Below are 15,967 nucleotides of genomic sequence, written 5' to 3'. Positions count from 1 at the left end.
ATTCATCTCTTCTTGGGCTCTCTCTCTCTCTCTCCTCCACCCCTTCCATCCATCCTGTCCTCTCTGCAGTTCGCATCAAGCCGGGCTCGACGTCTCCGGTGGAGTATCAGAGTGACAGTGATGCAGAGAGCGGCACCGAGTCCGGATCGGCCTCCCTCAGCGCCCAGAGCCTTGACGCAGGGTGAGTCCACATCAGAATATGAAGTCATGTCCCCGTCGTCCAGAACTACAGCTGTCTCCAACTGGACTCCCGCTGCGGGCCGGTGTCGGGCCGTCGTTCAGCGTCCGCGGCTCTGCGGTGTGTCCTGCACTGTCGGTACCAGTCGGCCATTGTCGGTGGCTTTTCAGCTGACTGAGCATGTTGAGGTGGTGTCAGAGCTCGTCGGTGAGAGAAATCACTCTGATTGGCTCTTAAAGAACCAAATAAGTCTGTGTGAGGAGAGAATAAAAGCCTCGGCCCGTTGCTGCAGATTCTCCTCCTCACCAGTGACTATTACAACTTTTTATCAGACATATTCTTGATGAGAAGTGACAGAAAACGCAGATTTAATCCAACAACAGTTTGTTTTCGTTATTCAAAAAGGCGACACCTGAAGATCCAGTCGTCTGCCCCCTGGTGGTGCAGAGAGATGTTTCCTCTCAGGCCGCCGCAGAACGTACGCAACAGTTAGCCGTCTGCTGTGGTCCTCGTGGTGCGTTCAGGTGCAGGTTTCTGGCCCAGACGTGAGGCGATGCAGCAGTTGGCTTTCACCGCTGCTGGTTCTTAAATGTCGGTGCGTCTGGGCCTTAAAACTGGAGGTCTGTCAGACTGTTGGACTTTGACCGGCTGTAAACGGCTGCCTGCTTCTGTTGACTGGAGCGATGCGTTCAGGGGTAGCTCGTAAATTACAAATGTTGTGTCACATCCATCTTTTTTCTACATGTTTTTATAGATTTTTGTTCAGTTAGTTCAGATGTGTGTGTGATGCACAACATACTACATGGTGGTCTATGAGCCAGGTTAGCTGCTTCCTCCTGTATCCAGTATCTGGACAGATTATTTCTAATGATGTTGAACTATTCCAACAACACTGTGTACTCGTAATAAAACTCCGCCTGACGTGGTGCAGACCGTCGCGGTGCAGAGAGTATCACCTCCACTATAAATCTGCCAACAGCACATTAAACTGCAGATGATGTAATCTCACTGTCAAAGTCAGTGATGTGAGGCCAGTGAGAGAGACACTAATGCACAGCAGGGGATTGTGGGAAATGCAGTCTCTGTGTGGATCCTCCCTCCCCTGCAGCCTTCTGACTAATTACATTACTGCAGCGCTGCCTCCACTGGACTCTTATATAACCTTACATAACCCTCAGCACAGCGCCGGAGACACCCGGGCCGGATCACACGGAGACAAGTGTGTGTGTGTGTGTGTGTGTGTGTGTGTGTGTGTGTGTGTGTGTGTGTGTGTGTGCTCAGTGCTTCATAACTGAGGCCACTTGGTCCTGTCAAGTAAAGTTTGGACATTTGACAGGCTGCTGAGTGAAGGTTTGTGTGGTGATGGAAGCTCTTACCAGCACAGTAGTGTGTGTGTGTGTGTGTGTGTGTGTGAGAGAGAGTGTGTGTGTGTGTGTGAGAGAGTGTGTGTGTGTGTCCAGTGTGTTTATTAGTAAATCAGGAGAGAGCTGCTGCCACACCCAGTGGGCGAGGCCGTCTGACTCTAACTGAAATTCAGGGTGTGGGCGGTGACGGTTAGCTTAGTGCTGTAATCTGCTCTGTGTGTGTGTGTTTGTGCCTGCGTGTGTGTTGGTGTGTGTGTGTGTGTGTTGCTGGGCAGGGCAGTCCCTGTACTGGGGTGTAAACATGGTTTCGTAATGCAGTTTGTCGTCACACCTCCCTGTAAAGAGGCTCCAGAGAGAGACAGAGAGAGAGGTTTTTTGTTTTTTTGATCAAATCAACTCGATTAACATTTCAGTATAAATATCTCATATAGTGTTGAATATATAAAGATGTAAATGTGGTGTAAGAGGGAGGAGACGGAGAGAAAAGAGTTGGTGGTTTCAGTCACATTCTGTCTTGTTGGAGGAAAAAGGGAATAAAAGATGAGCAGATACAAAAGCAGTAAACAAGAGAGATCCAGTCCTGCTGGAGTGGAGCTGTGGTGCAGCTGTGTCCGACTCTCTGACGCCCCCCAGTGGTTCTGACATCACCTGCACATGAGCCCGGTGATGATGACAGGTTTGCTGTGTTGTGCTGGTGATGAAACACGTCACATGAATGTAGAACGACAGGTCAGAAAACAAAACTGTGGTCCATGTTTCATCACCACTCTCTCCTCCTGCTCTCAGGTCGGTCATGGACCTGGAGCCCGTGGATCCAGACTCACCGGACATCAAGAGGAGGCGGATCCACATGTGTGACTATGAAGGCTGTAAAAAAGTTTACACCAAGAGCTCCCACCTCAAAGCCCACAGGAGGATACACACAGGTGAGACGAGACCGACACCAGCAACAGCAACAATTCATTAATGTTTAGTTATATTTAAGATTTAAGACGTCTTCAAACTGTCCATGGAGCTTTAATAAGGACCACAGGGAGTTTTTCTAGTTGCTAAAGTAAGCTAACCGCTAACTGAGCTAACCGAGGTGGGAAATTAATTAGTTAATTGTAGAATTAATATTTGTAGGAGAGGCTGAGACCAGTTCTACTGAGCTGATTGAGGAATTCTGGGAAATGTAGTTGAACACAACATTAACTTCAGTATCCCAGCGTTCCTCTTCCTTCTGCTCCCTCCCATCCCGTCCTGTCTCCTAACTCCTCTCCTTGTCTCCTCCCCCCTCCAGGTGAGAAGCCCTACCACTGTACCTGGGAGGGCTGCACCTGGCGCTTCGCCCGCTCCGACGAGCTGACTCGACATTTCCGCAAGCACACGGGGATCAAACCTTTCCGCTGCACCGAGTGCGACCGCTCCTTCTCCCGGTCCGACCACCTGTCCCTGCACCGCCGCCGCCACGTCATGATGTGAACTCTGACCTCCCCCTCCCTCCCCCTCCCTCCCCCCGACATCTCAGAGCCCCTCACAGCACATCCAGTACCGGTGAACCTACTTCCTGTTTCAGGATGTGAAGCCCATCAGCAGACGAACACACTGCACCTCCTCCTCCTCCTCCTCCTCCTCTTCATCATGTTGAAATCACAGGGATATCAGGAATGTGTGTGTGTGTGTGCAGTGGATGTTAAAGGATTTTTACTGTGTGTGTTTCAACACATCATCTTCATCATCATCAACATCATCATCATCACCGTCCACCCTGAACATCGCCCTCCCCAGCATCCTCCAGCCCGACCCCCCCCGTCACAGCAGACTTCAGAGGAGGATGGACTGAAGGACATCCATCAGCAGGGACGTTCATCCATCCATCCATCCATCACATCTTCATCCATCCACAGAGGAGGAAGAGGAGGAGTCACCTGTGTGTCCCGCGTCTGAGCAGGACGCCACGTCAGCTGCTCTTCTCTCTGAACGACGTCACGTTCACATCCAGAGGTGGAACGTTTGTTGACTGTGAAACAACTGTTTTCAGAATTGTTGCCATCTGATCCAAGAATCAGTAAATAGAACCTCTGATATACTCAAATCATTACAGTCGGTTCTGGAAAAATATAAAAATTCAGTCTCTAATCTTCAGCCCAAATTCTAGGTTTCCTCTGCACGGCACGGCTCGACTTTACCCGCCTCGTCTCACTTTGGAACCAGGTTCTTCTCTGGGTTTTGTTTTGCAGACGGTTCCTCGGGTTCTTAGCTGAACACCGACTGAACCATCGATAAAAACTACCGGTTCAGTGCGTCGTGTCAGAATGTGGGACGCAGAGAAGAAGGTGCTTTTGTATTTTATCTCTGAGAGCGTTGAAGCCAATCTTTACGCTCATACTGCGCCGACGTGTCTAACAACGGACAGTACCACCCACAACTTCTCACACAGAAAGACTAACACAGAGCGGGTAGAACCGGGTCGAGCCGCACCGTGCAGTGAAAACCTGCCATGAAGGCTCAGAAGTCAAACAGCTGTGAACGTCCTCCTCTGCTCATGTCGGTGTTTGAGTGAATGTGCAGCAGCTGAAGTGACGTCAGACGTCTGAGGCTCAGATATTAAAGTAGTTTATTACATCCCGCCTCTCCCTCCCCCTCTCCCTCACCCTCTCCCTCCCTCCCTCCCTCCCGTGGTACAGGGAGCTACAAGACTGTGAACTTTATAAAGATTCATTTGTTTTCATCGTATCAATCACATTATCGTGTGTCCTCCCCCACACACTCCTTTCTGGTTCTTAATAACAGTATTTTTGCTTTTTATGCGTCGTCGTCGTCGTCGTTGCTGTTGTTTTATGAAATAAGGCCTTCAGTTTTTATTTTTCTTCTTCTTTGCCAGCTTCGGCGCTCTTAACAGAATGGCATCGTGTTTGTTTTTGTTTTTTTTAGATTTCAGATCCTTTCTTTGTGTTCTGAGGCTGTGAAAAAGACTGAGGAGACACAAATAGTTTGAGATTACAAGTAAAACTCTCGCACAGGGACTAGGGGAGCTTTTCTGAGTGTGTGTTTCCTGCGTGTGTGTGTGTGTGTGTGTCTGTCTATGAGTGTGTGTGCATGTTTTGAGACAAACACATAATCAGAATTTAAGATTTTTACGAGTGTGTGTTCCGGGCACTTGTTGTTCTTTTACCTCTTGCCCGTTGAGCCTTAATAACTGAAGTCAATCTGTAAAAGGGCGAAACCAGAACCACTGACAGACGCCGCCGGGCCGACTGTGAGCCTCCGTGGCGCTGATTGTCCAGCAGAACCTGACGACTGCAGTGTCAGAGCTGAGCTGACTTTTAATAAATTATGTTTCATTTGGAGAGAAAATTGTCTTATAAACACACAACTTGTAAACTAACGTGACGTGTAGAAAGTTAAAACGTGTCAGAAGATTTACCAACCTTTAATTCTGCTGACTGGACTGAGAATATCTGGTCCAAACTTTAACAAACTGTAGATGAGAGTTCAGATTCTGCAGCAGCAGAAAGTTTCGCCTCCATCTCGCTGAAACAGTCGGCCACATATATTCCACCGATTTTATAACTTCACGACGACCACGGAGCAGCAGGACAAGGAGCCAACATGGCTGCCACTGAAGGTCACAGTGGCCCGGCTGGCCGTCTGTCAGAAGTTCTGGGAGAAACCAGGCACTGTGTCGGGCTGTCAGGGTCCGTAGTGCCTGCAGTTTAAACCACGGGGAAACTAAGCGCTCTCCTCACTAGCATTTGTACCAGACGGGGGGTCAGTTCTCCTTCCACTGTTCTCATCGTGACAGAACTTTATTTAACGCCTCCAGAACTAACAGAATCTTGTTTTGAAGCCTTTTCCTTGACGTGACTCTCCTGATATCTCCTCCGTGCTGACCTCCATATCTAATCAGCACGTCTTTCAAACTACCTTGGAGCAGTCGGAGCAGAACTGATCCCCTCCCGCGCTCTGACCCACGGCGTCCATGTCTTAAGCGGGCTGGTTCTCAGCTCCCATTCTGGACTGAACTTGATTATGCAACATAACGCAGACCTCGCTCCAAGCGCTGTTCTGAACTCAGTAGTTAAGCTCTAGCTGGTAGTTGCACTGCTGATATGCAGCTCACGTAGTTTATAACAAGAACCTTAAAGGGAGGTCGGGATGTGTTGAAGCGAGAGCCGTCGATCGCTGAACGAAGTCGACGCTGAAACTGACCTGAAGGAGGCAGAACGATTCTCTCCTGATGTCTCAACGAAGAGGCCGAGTGATCGACGGCTCTCTCCTCTCTCCGTCCTGACGTGTCGCTTCACAAACAAGACAAAAGGCAAGACACATTTTGCTTTAGCGACGTGTTCTCGTTAGCCACTCGGAGTTCCTGTTGTTGTTGTCATTTCAAAAAGCTCGTCAACGAGAGCGAGGCGTCGTACACCTGACCTTTTCACCGAGCGGCGCCTGAGCTGGACGCGACGGCTTCCTGTTAGCCGAGCGCCCGACGTGAACGGGCGGGATGCTCGTTCGGTCTGCACGCTGCAAAACAAACATCCGTCCGGGACAAGCGACTGAATCTGGTAGAGAAAATGAATGTTTGGATCAGACCTGTGAGAGGAAGTGAAGGATCTGAGCTGATTCAGTCGGCTGTCGGGTGGGATCGGGTTTGTTGCGGTGAACCGCGGCGCTCCTCCTAACTCCTCCCCCTCGCTTCAACTAAAAAAAAAAACAACATAGTTACTAAGCACATCTTTCTAGAAGAGTATATGCATTTGATTGCAATTTCCTTTCTTTTGTAAACTGTTGATAAAGACATTAAGGACAATGACAAATAATTAAGATAAATCCATGTATATAAATGTATATAATCAAAAAGTGCAGAGTAAATGTAACGGGTGAATTTCTATTTTTAACACTGACTAGATAATGTGAAAAAAAACCTTTTTCGTTCTCTTCCTCCTCTGTTGGTTTGATGAAAAGTGTTTCATCACGTGTTCATTTCTTCAGATCTGATTTGTTTCGTAGTTTCTTAAGAAAAAAAAAAAGAAGAAGATAATTGGTCCCACTTGTGTTGTGCACACTTGTTGCATGGAGAGTAGCCTTCTTGTTTCCTTATAGTGATGTTGGTGAGCATGTCCGTGTGTGTGTGTGTGTGTGTGTGTGTGTGTGTGTGTGTGACGGTGGGTTTCCCTTAACATTGATGAAAAAAAAAACCCTTGCTGACAATTAATTAGGGCTCCATGTTTTATTAACAGAGTGATATTAATGCACAGGATCAGAGGTTTAGTTCGGTCGCTCACACACTTCGTTTGGTGGGTTTTTATCACGCTCACGCTCCAGAACCGTTCAGGTCCATCAGGGACTGGAATAATAAATAAAAAACCTGATTTGTCTTTTGTTTGGATACAAACACATCCGACCTGTTTCACACCTTCTCTAACGCAGGAAAGCTTCACAGATATAAAACAGACGATCCAGATATGCTCGTGCATTTTCTCCCATTTAAAAGAGTCAAATTTGAACACAGAAGTCAAAATCATTCACGTGTAATTGTGTAAGAAATTCACTCAGGTGGTAAATGATAAAACTTTACAGGGTAGACACCAACTGAGGATGAAAATCAAGACTTAATGCACAAAACTGATTGAATATAACGAGGTGAGGGTCACTGGATGCAGACACACACACTGAGCTCCTGAAACCAAGAAGCAGGACGTCGACTCGTCCTCTCAGTAACTCACTAAACACGTTTTCTCGTTGACTTCTGGTGGGATCAGCTGCAGCCACAGTTAAAACCTCTCCATCGTATTTATTGGGTTTTGTTTGTGGCGCTGAAGAAATGATCTTCAGTCTCGTGTGATAGATGATCGTCTTCAGTGTTAACCACTACAAAAGTGAGTTAAAATGATTTAAAACAAGGTGTTTCCTGCCTGTGAAGAGTAAAACAAACCTGCCAGTGCAGCAACCAAGAAATGTCCTTGTTAAGTTTTCTTTAAATAAACATGATATACAACATTTTGTCGCCTCCAGGTTTGATCCTGAGTGTCTCCTGACAGATTAAAGTGGACTGTAGAGTTTATTTGTCTGCAGTAAGAAACATTTCTTCTGTCTTCAGATTCATTAAAGCAAATCTTCAATCATCAAAATAAACTTCTGTTCACCTTCTTTAATCAAATAAACCTTAAAGCTGTCAGCTTTAAGCCCCCGGAGGTGAAAGAGAAAGGTGTGTTTCTGTGATGTAGCTGCAGCAGCTCTTTTATCCGCCCGACCTTTGACCCCAGGCAGCATCACGTGTCCGAGTCGTTCTGAACCTGACGCACACGATCAGCTCTGCTCGTCAATGTTAGAGAGAGAAACTCCTCGGTGTGAGTGTGAGGATGTGGGACTGAGTGGCGTCGGGGGGGAGACTGATGCATGTGTTTGTGTTTTTCCTGCTTCCTGTTGGTTTCTTGCGGTTTGTGAAAGCTTGTTTTCCCCTTCGGTATTCTTCTGAATCTTCTGTTGGTGTATAAAGCAGGAGCGTTCCTCCGTGAACAGGCAGTGAAACTTTTAAACAATTTGACCCCACTGAGACGGGACGGGTCGATGTCGGAGGGCGACGTCAGCGACCGAGTCCGTCTGTGTGCCTCGACTCGCCACCAGTCACTTCCTCTGCAAACCACAAACTTTAGGTATTTTCTATTGAATGCAGTAACTTATGGGCCAGTACTATATTTACTCAGTGCAATGCAGTTATCATTATAATAATACAATTATTAATAATATTTTTGTTTCTTTTTTTGTATTGTACAGAACAAATGTGTAAAGATCAGTGAGGAAAACGTGAGCTTTTTGATACTGTGACTCATGGTGTTTAAAAGTCAGTTTCTCCCTGTACAGTTGTGATTATTTCCCCCCTTCCTCCTTCTTCTTTTATAGAATAAAAAATGTTTTTGGTGCAATTTAACGCCTCGTGTCTGTGTCTTGTTTCTCATAATTTAGCTGCTGTTGTGATTTCCGGGCTTCACCTGGGTCGTCACACAGGGCAGATTATATTTGAATAAAGTCCTGGGATCAGAAATAAGAAGGTTATTAGTGATACAGAGATGTGATATTTATTTATGTGTGTGTGTTTGGGATGAAATCAAAATGAGAGAGGCAGAATTTAAGTCTTTAATAATTTTGTCAATTTGGTAAATAAAACTTGTTTATATACGTCTTTTGCAGCTACTGAATCTAAAGTGAGCACGACGCCTTATTAAGGTTAACAAACTCTATATTACATGAAGGATCTGGTGACTTTGAATACTGTGAATATAAATCATTACAGAATAAGACAGTGAGTAATCTTGTCCTCCCTCATATTACCAACACAACAATCCCCTCAAAAAACTGCTGAATTAAAGTGAAACTCTCATCAAAAAGCAATCGAGGCTTTATTTGTGATTGAATTCGAGTTAAACCTTCGTGTAAAAGCATAATTACGATGAAAGAGGCACTTTTAAGATTTACCGTAGTTTCGTTTTCAGGCAAGCTAATTTTCAGTGGGAGTGCTACGGACACTTTTATGCTAGCATCAAAATCTCTGTTTTAAAACAGTAAGAAGTCTCGACACAACATGAAACTTTGCTGGTAGCATCACCAGGGTCTCTACACATGAACACGAGCATTGAGAACATTGTTTGTAGAGTTTACTAAAAAGAAGCTTTTTGAACTACTCACTGTTGGAGCTGGATCTCCGGTGCGCCGCCGTCAAGGCAGACAAAAAGTGTCGATCCCCGAGTGTGACCTGACCTCGTGTCGAGCCTTCTTACCGGGCGCTCACACCAAAAGCGCCTTGAGTGACCGAGGCGACCAACTGCCATTTATTTCAATTTACGCTGGCCACGAGGAGCGACGCGATGCGAGCGATGAAAGTTGACAGACGCTCAACTTTATACAAATGAGCAGCGGCGCGACCGCGGCAACAGCCAATTGGCGGCTGATCTGGATTCCGAAGGTGGAAAAAGGCGGAAATGCCTGCTGCTTGAAAGACCCGTCCTTCGGTCTCTTCAGTCGCTGCAGTCGCTGCCACACAGGCGACTGCAGCGACGTGATGTGAGCGACCAAAGCGACCACAGGCGATTTTATCGCTTTTGGTGTGAGCGCCCTGTTAGTGTTTTAAAAATAGCTAGAAAGAAACTTGGAAAGATAAAAGATTCTCCTGGCAAAACGTTATGACCACGCCAGTTTTTAGGTCATAAGAAATCAAAAGGAGGAAAACAATTATGCAAGAGTAAAAATAAATAAATAAATAAAAATAATAAATAAAAAAAAACTCGGTTTCACACATTAAAAGTTGTTTTTTTCTCCTCTCTTTCACACGAGAAAATGATTCTTCAAGAAAGTTTATAAAAAAAGTTACGTTATCACAGACATGAAAAAATTAAGGAACTTGGAAAGAGTTCTCGTTCCCACCAGTTATTACGTCATAATCACTGAAAATATTCATTTAGGAGAAACAGATTTTTGTCTTGTGTGAAACTGATCAGAGGGGAAAGTTTTGGCAGGAGAAAAAAAAAGGTTTGCCTTAAAAAAATATTTTTTTTTCCACTTTAACACATGAAAAAAAAAATATGTTTTTTTCACCTGCCCCTCGGGACAAAACACTTCCAGAGAAACATGTTTTTTTATTGGCAAATCTTTAAGAGGAAAAACATTTTTTTCCTGCAATTAATTTTTTTCAAACTGTTTTTTCAATCTGTGAAAAAAAATTGAAATTCCAAGAATGTTTTGTCTCTAACTTAACTTAAAAAAAAAAAACCTGAACAAAAAAACTAAATCCTCCATTTCACAGATGCAAATATATATTTTTGTAACATTTTTTTTTTTAAGTGAAGTTTTTGAAATGTCTTTTTTTCCCATTCTTTATGGAGAAAAAGTTATTTTCTTGCCAAAACCTTTTCCTCCTATTTTTCTACTTGGTTTCATAAACACAGATTTTAAACCAGACTGAGAAAATGGAGCAAAAAAAAAAAAAAAGCACATGGTCAAAAACATTCTGGATAACTAACTCTGAGTGGAGGAAACAGTTTTGGTAGAGAGAAAAAAAAATGTCTTCTCAGCTTCACACATAGAAGAAAAAAGAAAATTCTCGGGGGTAAAACATCTTTAAATTTTAGTTTTCAATCTCTGATAAAAAATATTTACAGATATATATATTTTTTTTTACTTCTACTTGGACATTGAAAAAGTTTGTACTGAAAAATAATAATATAACACAGGAGCGAAAATAATGTGGAGCAGAAATAGAAAATGGATCACCAGAAAACAAAAGTACAGTAGAACTTTATTTTCCTCCTCCAGAACTTTTATTACATTCATGATAATAAACTCGTCCTCTCTGTTCCCTGCAGCAGCTGTAGTGACGTCAGACACTTGCAGGTTCGGATGTCGTCCACTAGAGGGAGCGCTGGAACAGATTATAGGAGGTGAACTGATGGAATCCACCAGAGAGGAAGAGGCAGCATCAGCAGTTACATTCACTCCATGTACTCTGTGGATTACTCTCCTTAAATAGTTACTCAGCTCCACAAAAGGAAAAGTTCACACAGGAGGAAAACACTCAGACTGATGAATGAAAACCATCAGAACAAAGTGCATGAACACAGTCGTAAACACCTGTGTGTGTGTGTGTGTGTGTGTGTGTGTGTGTGTGTGTGTGTGTATTGAAACTCTTTGCCGTTTGCTCTAAATGGGTTTATTGGCCTCGTGCAGTCATGATCGGGCCAATCATTAACACACACAATGTGCCAGTCGTTGGATTCATACAGATGGACACACACACACACACACACACACACACGCGCACACACATACACACACACACACACACACACACACACGCGCACACACATACACACACACACACACACACACACACACGCACACACACACACACACGATAAAGGACAGAACTGTTGCTCTGATCCTGTTCATGAGTCATACCGTTCTTTTTATTTTTGGCCAGTTAAACCAGTTCGGATAGTTTGGTGGATTTACCTCAAACACACACATACACACACACACACACACACGCTCATGGCCGCTCTGTAAATATGTTCTATGAGCCACCCGATCCAGATATCACAATAACTGAGCTCTGAGCCTCGCTGAGGTTCAGCTACATTTTCTTTTTATTGAAGGAGTTCCTGAGTGAGTAAAAGCGCGTGGACGCTCCCTTTAAGTCGGGACTGTGACTGTGAAACTTGACAAAACTTTTCTTGCTCAACTTGCTGACTTGGAGTTGACAGTCTTGATCGTGTGCAGCTGGAGATCATCTCCAGAGTCAGACATGTGTACCAACATATTATATCATGTTTCCATTATATGATTATCAGCAGACTTTTATAACAGGAGGCTTCACACAGCAGCCGAACAGACGACAGGCCGAGTCTGCTCCAGCCGTTTCTGCGACGACCAGAACGGACGACCTCAAACAGGAAGTGGGAGCATCTCCAGCTGTTGTGGTTATGAAAACACAAAGCATGATGTTCCATAACTCTGTCCAAGTGGTTTTTGTGCCTGAACCAACCAGAGCATCTGCACAGATTCATGCTGAGAAGTGCAACATAAAGAAACGTCCAGTTTTAACTTGGCGAAGTTTGTTTCACACCACAAAGACAGCTGATTGTTGAGTCTGAGAGAAAATCAGAAACTCTCTGCAGATACGAGACACTAACACGCCTTTTCTCCACATTCCACATAATCCAGAATTCACCTCAGATGCATCAAACTTAAGTAACGAGGCTGTTCTGAAGCTGTGAGGAGGAGAAAGTTCACATGTAGAGAGGAGAAGTCACACAGATACTCGAGTACACAGACAGGAAACATGTACTGAAGGAGAGTAACTAAGTATTTGTACTTTGTTACCTTCCCATCTGATCTCCCAGCTGTGCTAAACATCTAAAGATCGTCTCAGAGGACAGATGAGGACACGGTGTGATGACAGGAACTCTGTCAGACAGACTGATACTCATCTCCTTCATCCAAACACATGTTTTCATACCACATTAGTGCACGGGTGGGTTCACATGAACAAGGCTGCGATCATGGATGAAGATCAGGGTTTCTTGAGGCCGTGTTCATTATATATACAGACAGACAGACAGACAGACAGACAGGTGGACGCTCCGTGTCGTCACCTCTACACACTACACATTGTTTTGACATCACGGTGCTGTAAAGACTTTGCGGGTCTCGTCCGAGCGGCTCTGTGTCAAACCACAAAGCCCGATGAACAATCCAGCTGATCCCCACACGTCTCAGTGACGAGTCACAGTCTGCAGCTCTGAGGTTGTTTTGACAGCTCTGTTGGCTCGTTTCCCTCCTCCGGCCTCCAGAATGCCACCTGGGCAGGACACCGCTGCAGGACGCTTTTTGTCTGCCTCATAAATGTAAGCGCTTAAAACAACACCTTTACACGGCCATACCGGTCCTGTCCAGTTCTGAAGAAGAGTGGAAGCGGTTCACGTGGCAGTTTGAAATCAAAAGCATCGCTCTGAATGCTCTCAGCGACGGCGCTGTTTCTTTTACAGTTTTCATCACGTCTTGGCACGAGTGAGGAAACGATAAGACGCTTCTTGGATGAAGCAATCAGAGGAATTTCATCCCAAACATGTCAAGTGGCTTTTGTTGAGACAAGTCAGTCATTACAGTTCATCCCGGATGTTATCAGTCTGATAAGAGTCTGACAACGAACACGAGATCCTTCTGATAGCAGCTGAAAACAAGAAGGTTTCAATAAACAAGCTGCTGCTGGTGATGAACACTTCTGGAGTCAGTTTCCCTTCAGTCAGCTTCATACTGAGATGATCTGTGATGATTAGTAAACTATCTGTGATTCTAGACTCTCAGAGGATCCAGTGGAGAGGACACGTGAACAGGAGGGCGAAAAGTTTCAACAGTTTGAGAAACTTTCGACATGTTACAATAAGTCGAGTCATGTCGCAGCGCTGCTCGCTGACGGAGACCACACAGGAGTCTGAACTTTAAACAGGATTAAACTACATTATAAAAGAAACTCAGCCTGCAGGCAAACGATACAACGCAACACCGAGAGCACGACGAGCAGACGAGACAGAGGGAGTCGGGCCGACTGACACGAGATCACACATGATGTCGCACTCGGACCAGGTGACCTTTGTTTAAATGTTCGTCATGACGGTCATATCCTCAAATCTCCTGCACGTCACCACATATCAGACACAACTGAGGGATCATCGGTTCGACTGAATCTTCTTCATGAGTTTGGTTCATGAGTTGAAGCCTCTGCTCGCCCACACAGGCGTCTTCTGTTAGTCAGACCTCTGCTCAGGTGAGAGTCTGGAGGGACTCGACACGAGGCAGCTGAACTCTGAACACTGTCAGGCTGAAGAGGTGGAAACACCTGATGGACCGAGAGTGGCTCCCCTCTGTCTTATCTCATCAGCTGAACTACGGCAGGAGAGCAGAGCAGGTAACAACAGAACCCCCTGAGAATTATATGTATTTGACAAATCCATACCAACCTTAACATCAGGAAATCATCATGGTTTGCCTCAAAATACCTGGTTTTGCTGCTAGAAAAAACCTTGATGTCTCACTGAAAGTAGTTTTTTCCCCAGAAACGTGGCTGGAAATGTTACGATAACTCACCAAGAATATCCTGTTTTGTTTCCACAGACATGGAGGAAAATATCCTGACATCTCCTTAAAGACATCCAGTGGTGTCACCTGTACAGATGTTGGAACGCGTCACACCAGCGTCACACCAGCGTCACACCACCTGGGGGGCCGTAGTTTGGCCTCCTCAGATGTTGAGCTACCAGCAGATCAAACTTCTCTCTCATCCAGATAAATATCTACGAGATGAGGTGGCACAGACCGGTGCAGACGTTCATGGTTCCCAGAGCATGAGTTCTAAATCTTTTAATCACTTGAGATATTCATGTTTCTGAACATCGCTGCGTTGAGCGTCGATGAGCAGATCTCTGTTTTGTGTATTTGCAGCCTCTCCTGATGTTTCTTGGCAGCAGCGGTCCTGCAGCCTCTTTCGCCGATGACTCACCCGTTTATCTCCGATCAGTTCCTTTTTTTTATTTACTGTTTGGGTTCATTTTGTTTGGCCTCGCTCTCCTGATCAGTCAGCTGTCGGCCCGCTGCAGCCGGCTGCTCGGCTCGCCGCTCATTCCTCCAGTGAGACTCCTGTTAAAACTTGTCCGACTGATTCTGCAGCGCTGAACTGCAATCCTCCGAGTGAAACATCCCTCTGGGGAACAACACCACTCTGGATTGTGCAACTAAAAAAGTTCATGCACTGAAAAAACCCTTGAAGTTTTCCAGAGCTGTTAGCTTTATCTGTATTCCAATGATTACTCTGACAGAACTACAGAAGCAGAGCGAGCGGTTCTGACTGTCCTGGACCTGAACCGCACTGAAGGCTGACTGTCACTGGATGACATCACAAGATGAGATATTCTGACGTTCATCACTCAGATGTTCTGACCCAGCTGATTGTTTGCATCATCACATCAGAAGGAAATACGTCTTTTACATCCATTTTCCTCACAATCAAGCATCATGTACTTTACGTAGCATCTTTGTAAACTCCAGGAAACACGAGCCCGTCAGAGTTTCTGTGGGGTTGAACAACACTTGGCAGCACATGAAACCTATTTTGCAACGAATCAGTAAAAGGATCTCATCAGAACGCTGCAGATAATCATGGAAGCGTCCTGCGTCTGCATGCAGAAACAGTCCGTGTCAACATTCAGGGCGTTGTCTCAGGTGATGAGGCAAATCTCTGAGGCTCTCTGCTGAAAGCATCTTGGCACAAACATAATGATTACTTTCCCTGCCAGCAGAGAACAGCGGTGGACCCCACCCTCTCTGCCTTTATACCTTTATACTCGGACTTTTATTCCTGCTCAACTGTTGACTTTCAGGCTCTTTTGTGTCACGCAGCTCCAGCAGAGTCACCTTTCACCCGACACGTCACGCCAAGACAATCAGGCACCTCGGAGCGCCGACGAGTCGATGCCGGGGAATCATTAACTCCTTCTGCTCTGCTCTGGACAAAATCTGTCAATAAAGTCTTTTTAATATTTGAACCGATCCATTCTCTCCTCACAGACACGACGTTATCAGAGGAAAGGTGGTGAGTTCAGTTTGTGTTCTTCAGCCAAGTGTCTAGAATGAAAAGACCGAGGGTACGTTAAATTGAAATCTGGATTTTAACAAACTGGGTATATTTAATGAGTCGCTGGCAGCTGTGTTTGTGGAGACAGAACCAGGTATTCTGAGCCTCAACAGAATCTTTTTCGAACGCTAACCAAGCACAGCGTCACACGACATAAAACCTGAAGAAGTTTCAACATATCTGGTTTGCAAAAATGTACATTTCCAACATTTCACCTGAAGATTTCTGTTGGATTTTTCTTTGGTTTGAACAATCAGTTCT

The 15,967-nt window shown here is 45.2% G+C and overlaps 1 protein-coding gene across 1 annotated transcript in view; it reads left to right on the top strand.

Moving 5' to 3' along the window:
- Positions 1-8,455, top strand: part of LOC115593872 (Krueppel-like factor 7) — a 64,135-nt gene extending 55,680 nt beyond the window's left edge. The window contains exons 5-7 of the mRNA XM_030437544.1: positions 24-181; positions 2,329-2,468; positions 2,825-8,455. Of these exons, the coding sequence (XP_030293404.1) occupies positions 24-181; positions 2,329-2,468; positions 2,825-3,006 (480 nt within the window). The 3' untranslated portion in view covers positions 3,007-8,455. The remainder of the gene's footprint in view (positions 1-23; positions 182-2,328; positions 2,469-2,824) is intronic.
- The last annotated feature ends 7,512 nt before the right edge of the window (positions 8,456-15,967 follow it).

The sequence above is a fragment of the Sparus aurata genome, chromosome 13 (genome assembly GCF_900880675.1).
Source record: "Sparus aurata chromosome 13, fSpaAur1.1, whole genome shotgun sequence".
Lineage (NCBI taxonomy): Eukaryota > Metazoa > Chordata > Actinopteri > Spariformes > Sparidae > Sparus > Sparus aurata.
This window is presented reverse-complemented; position numbering and strand designations above follow the sequence as displayed.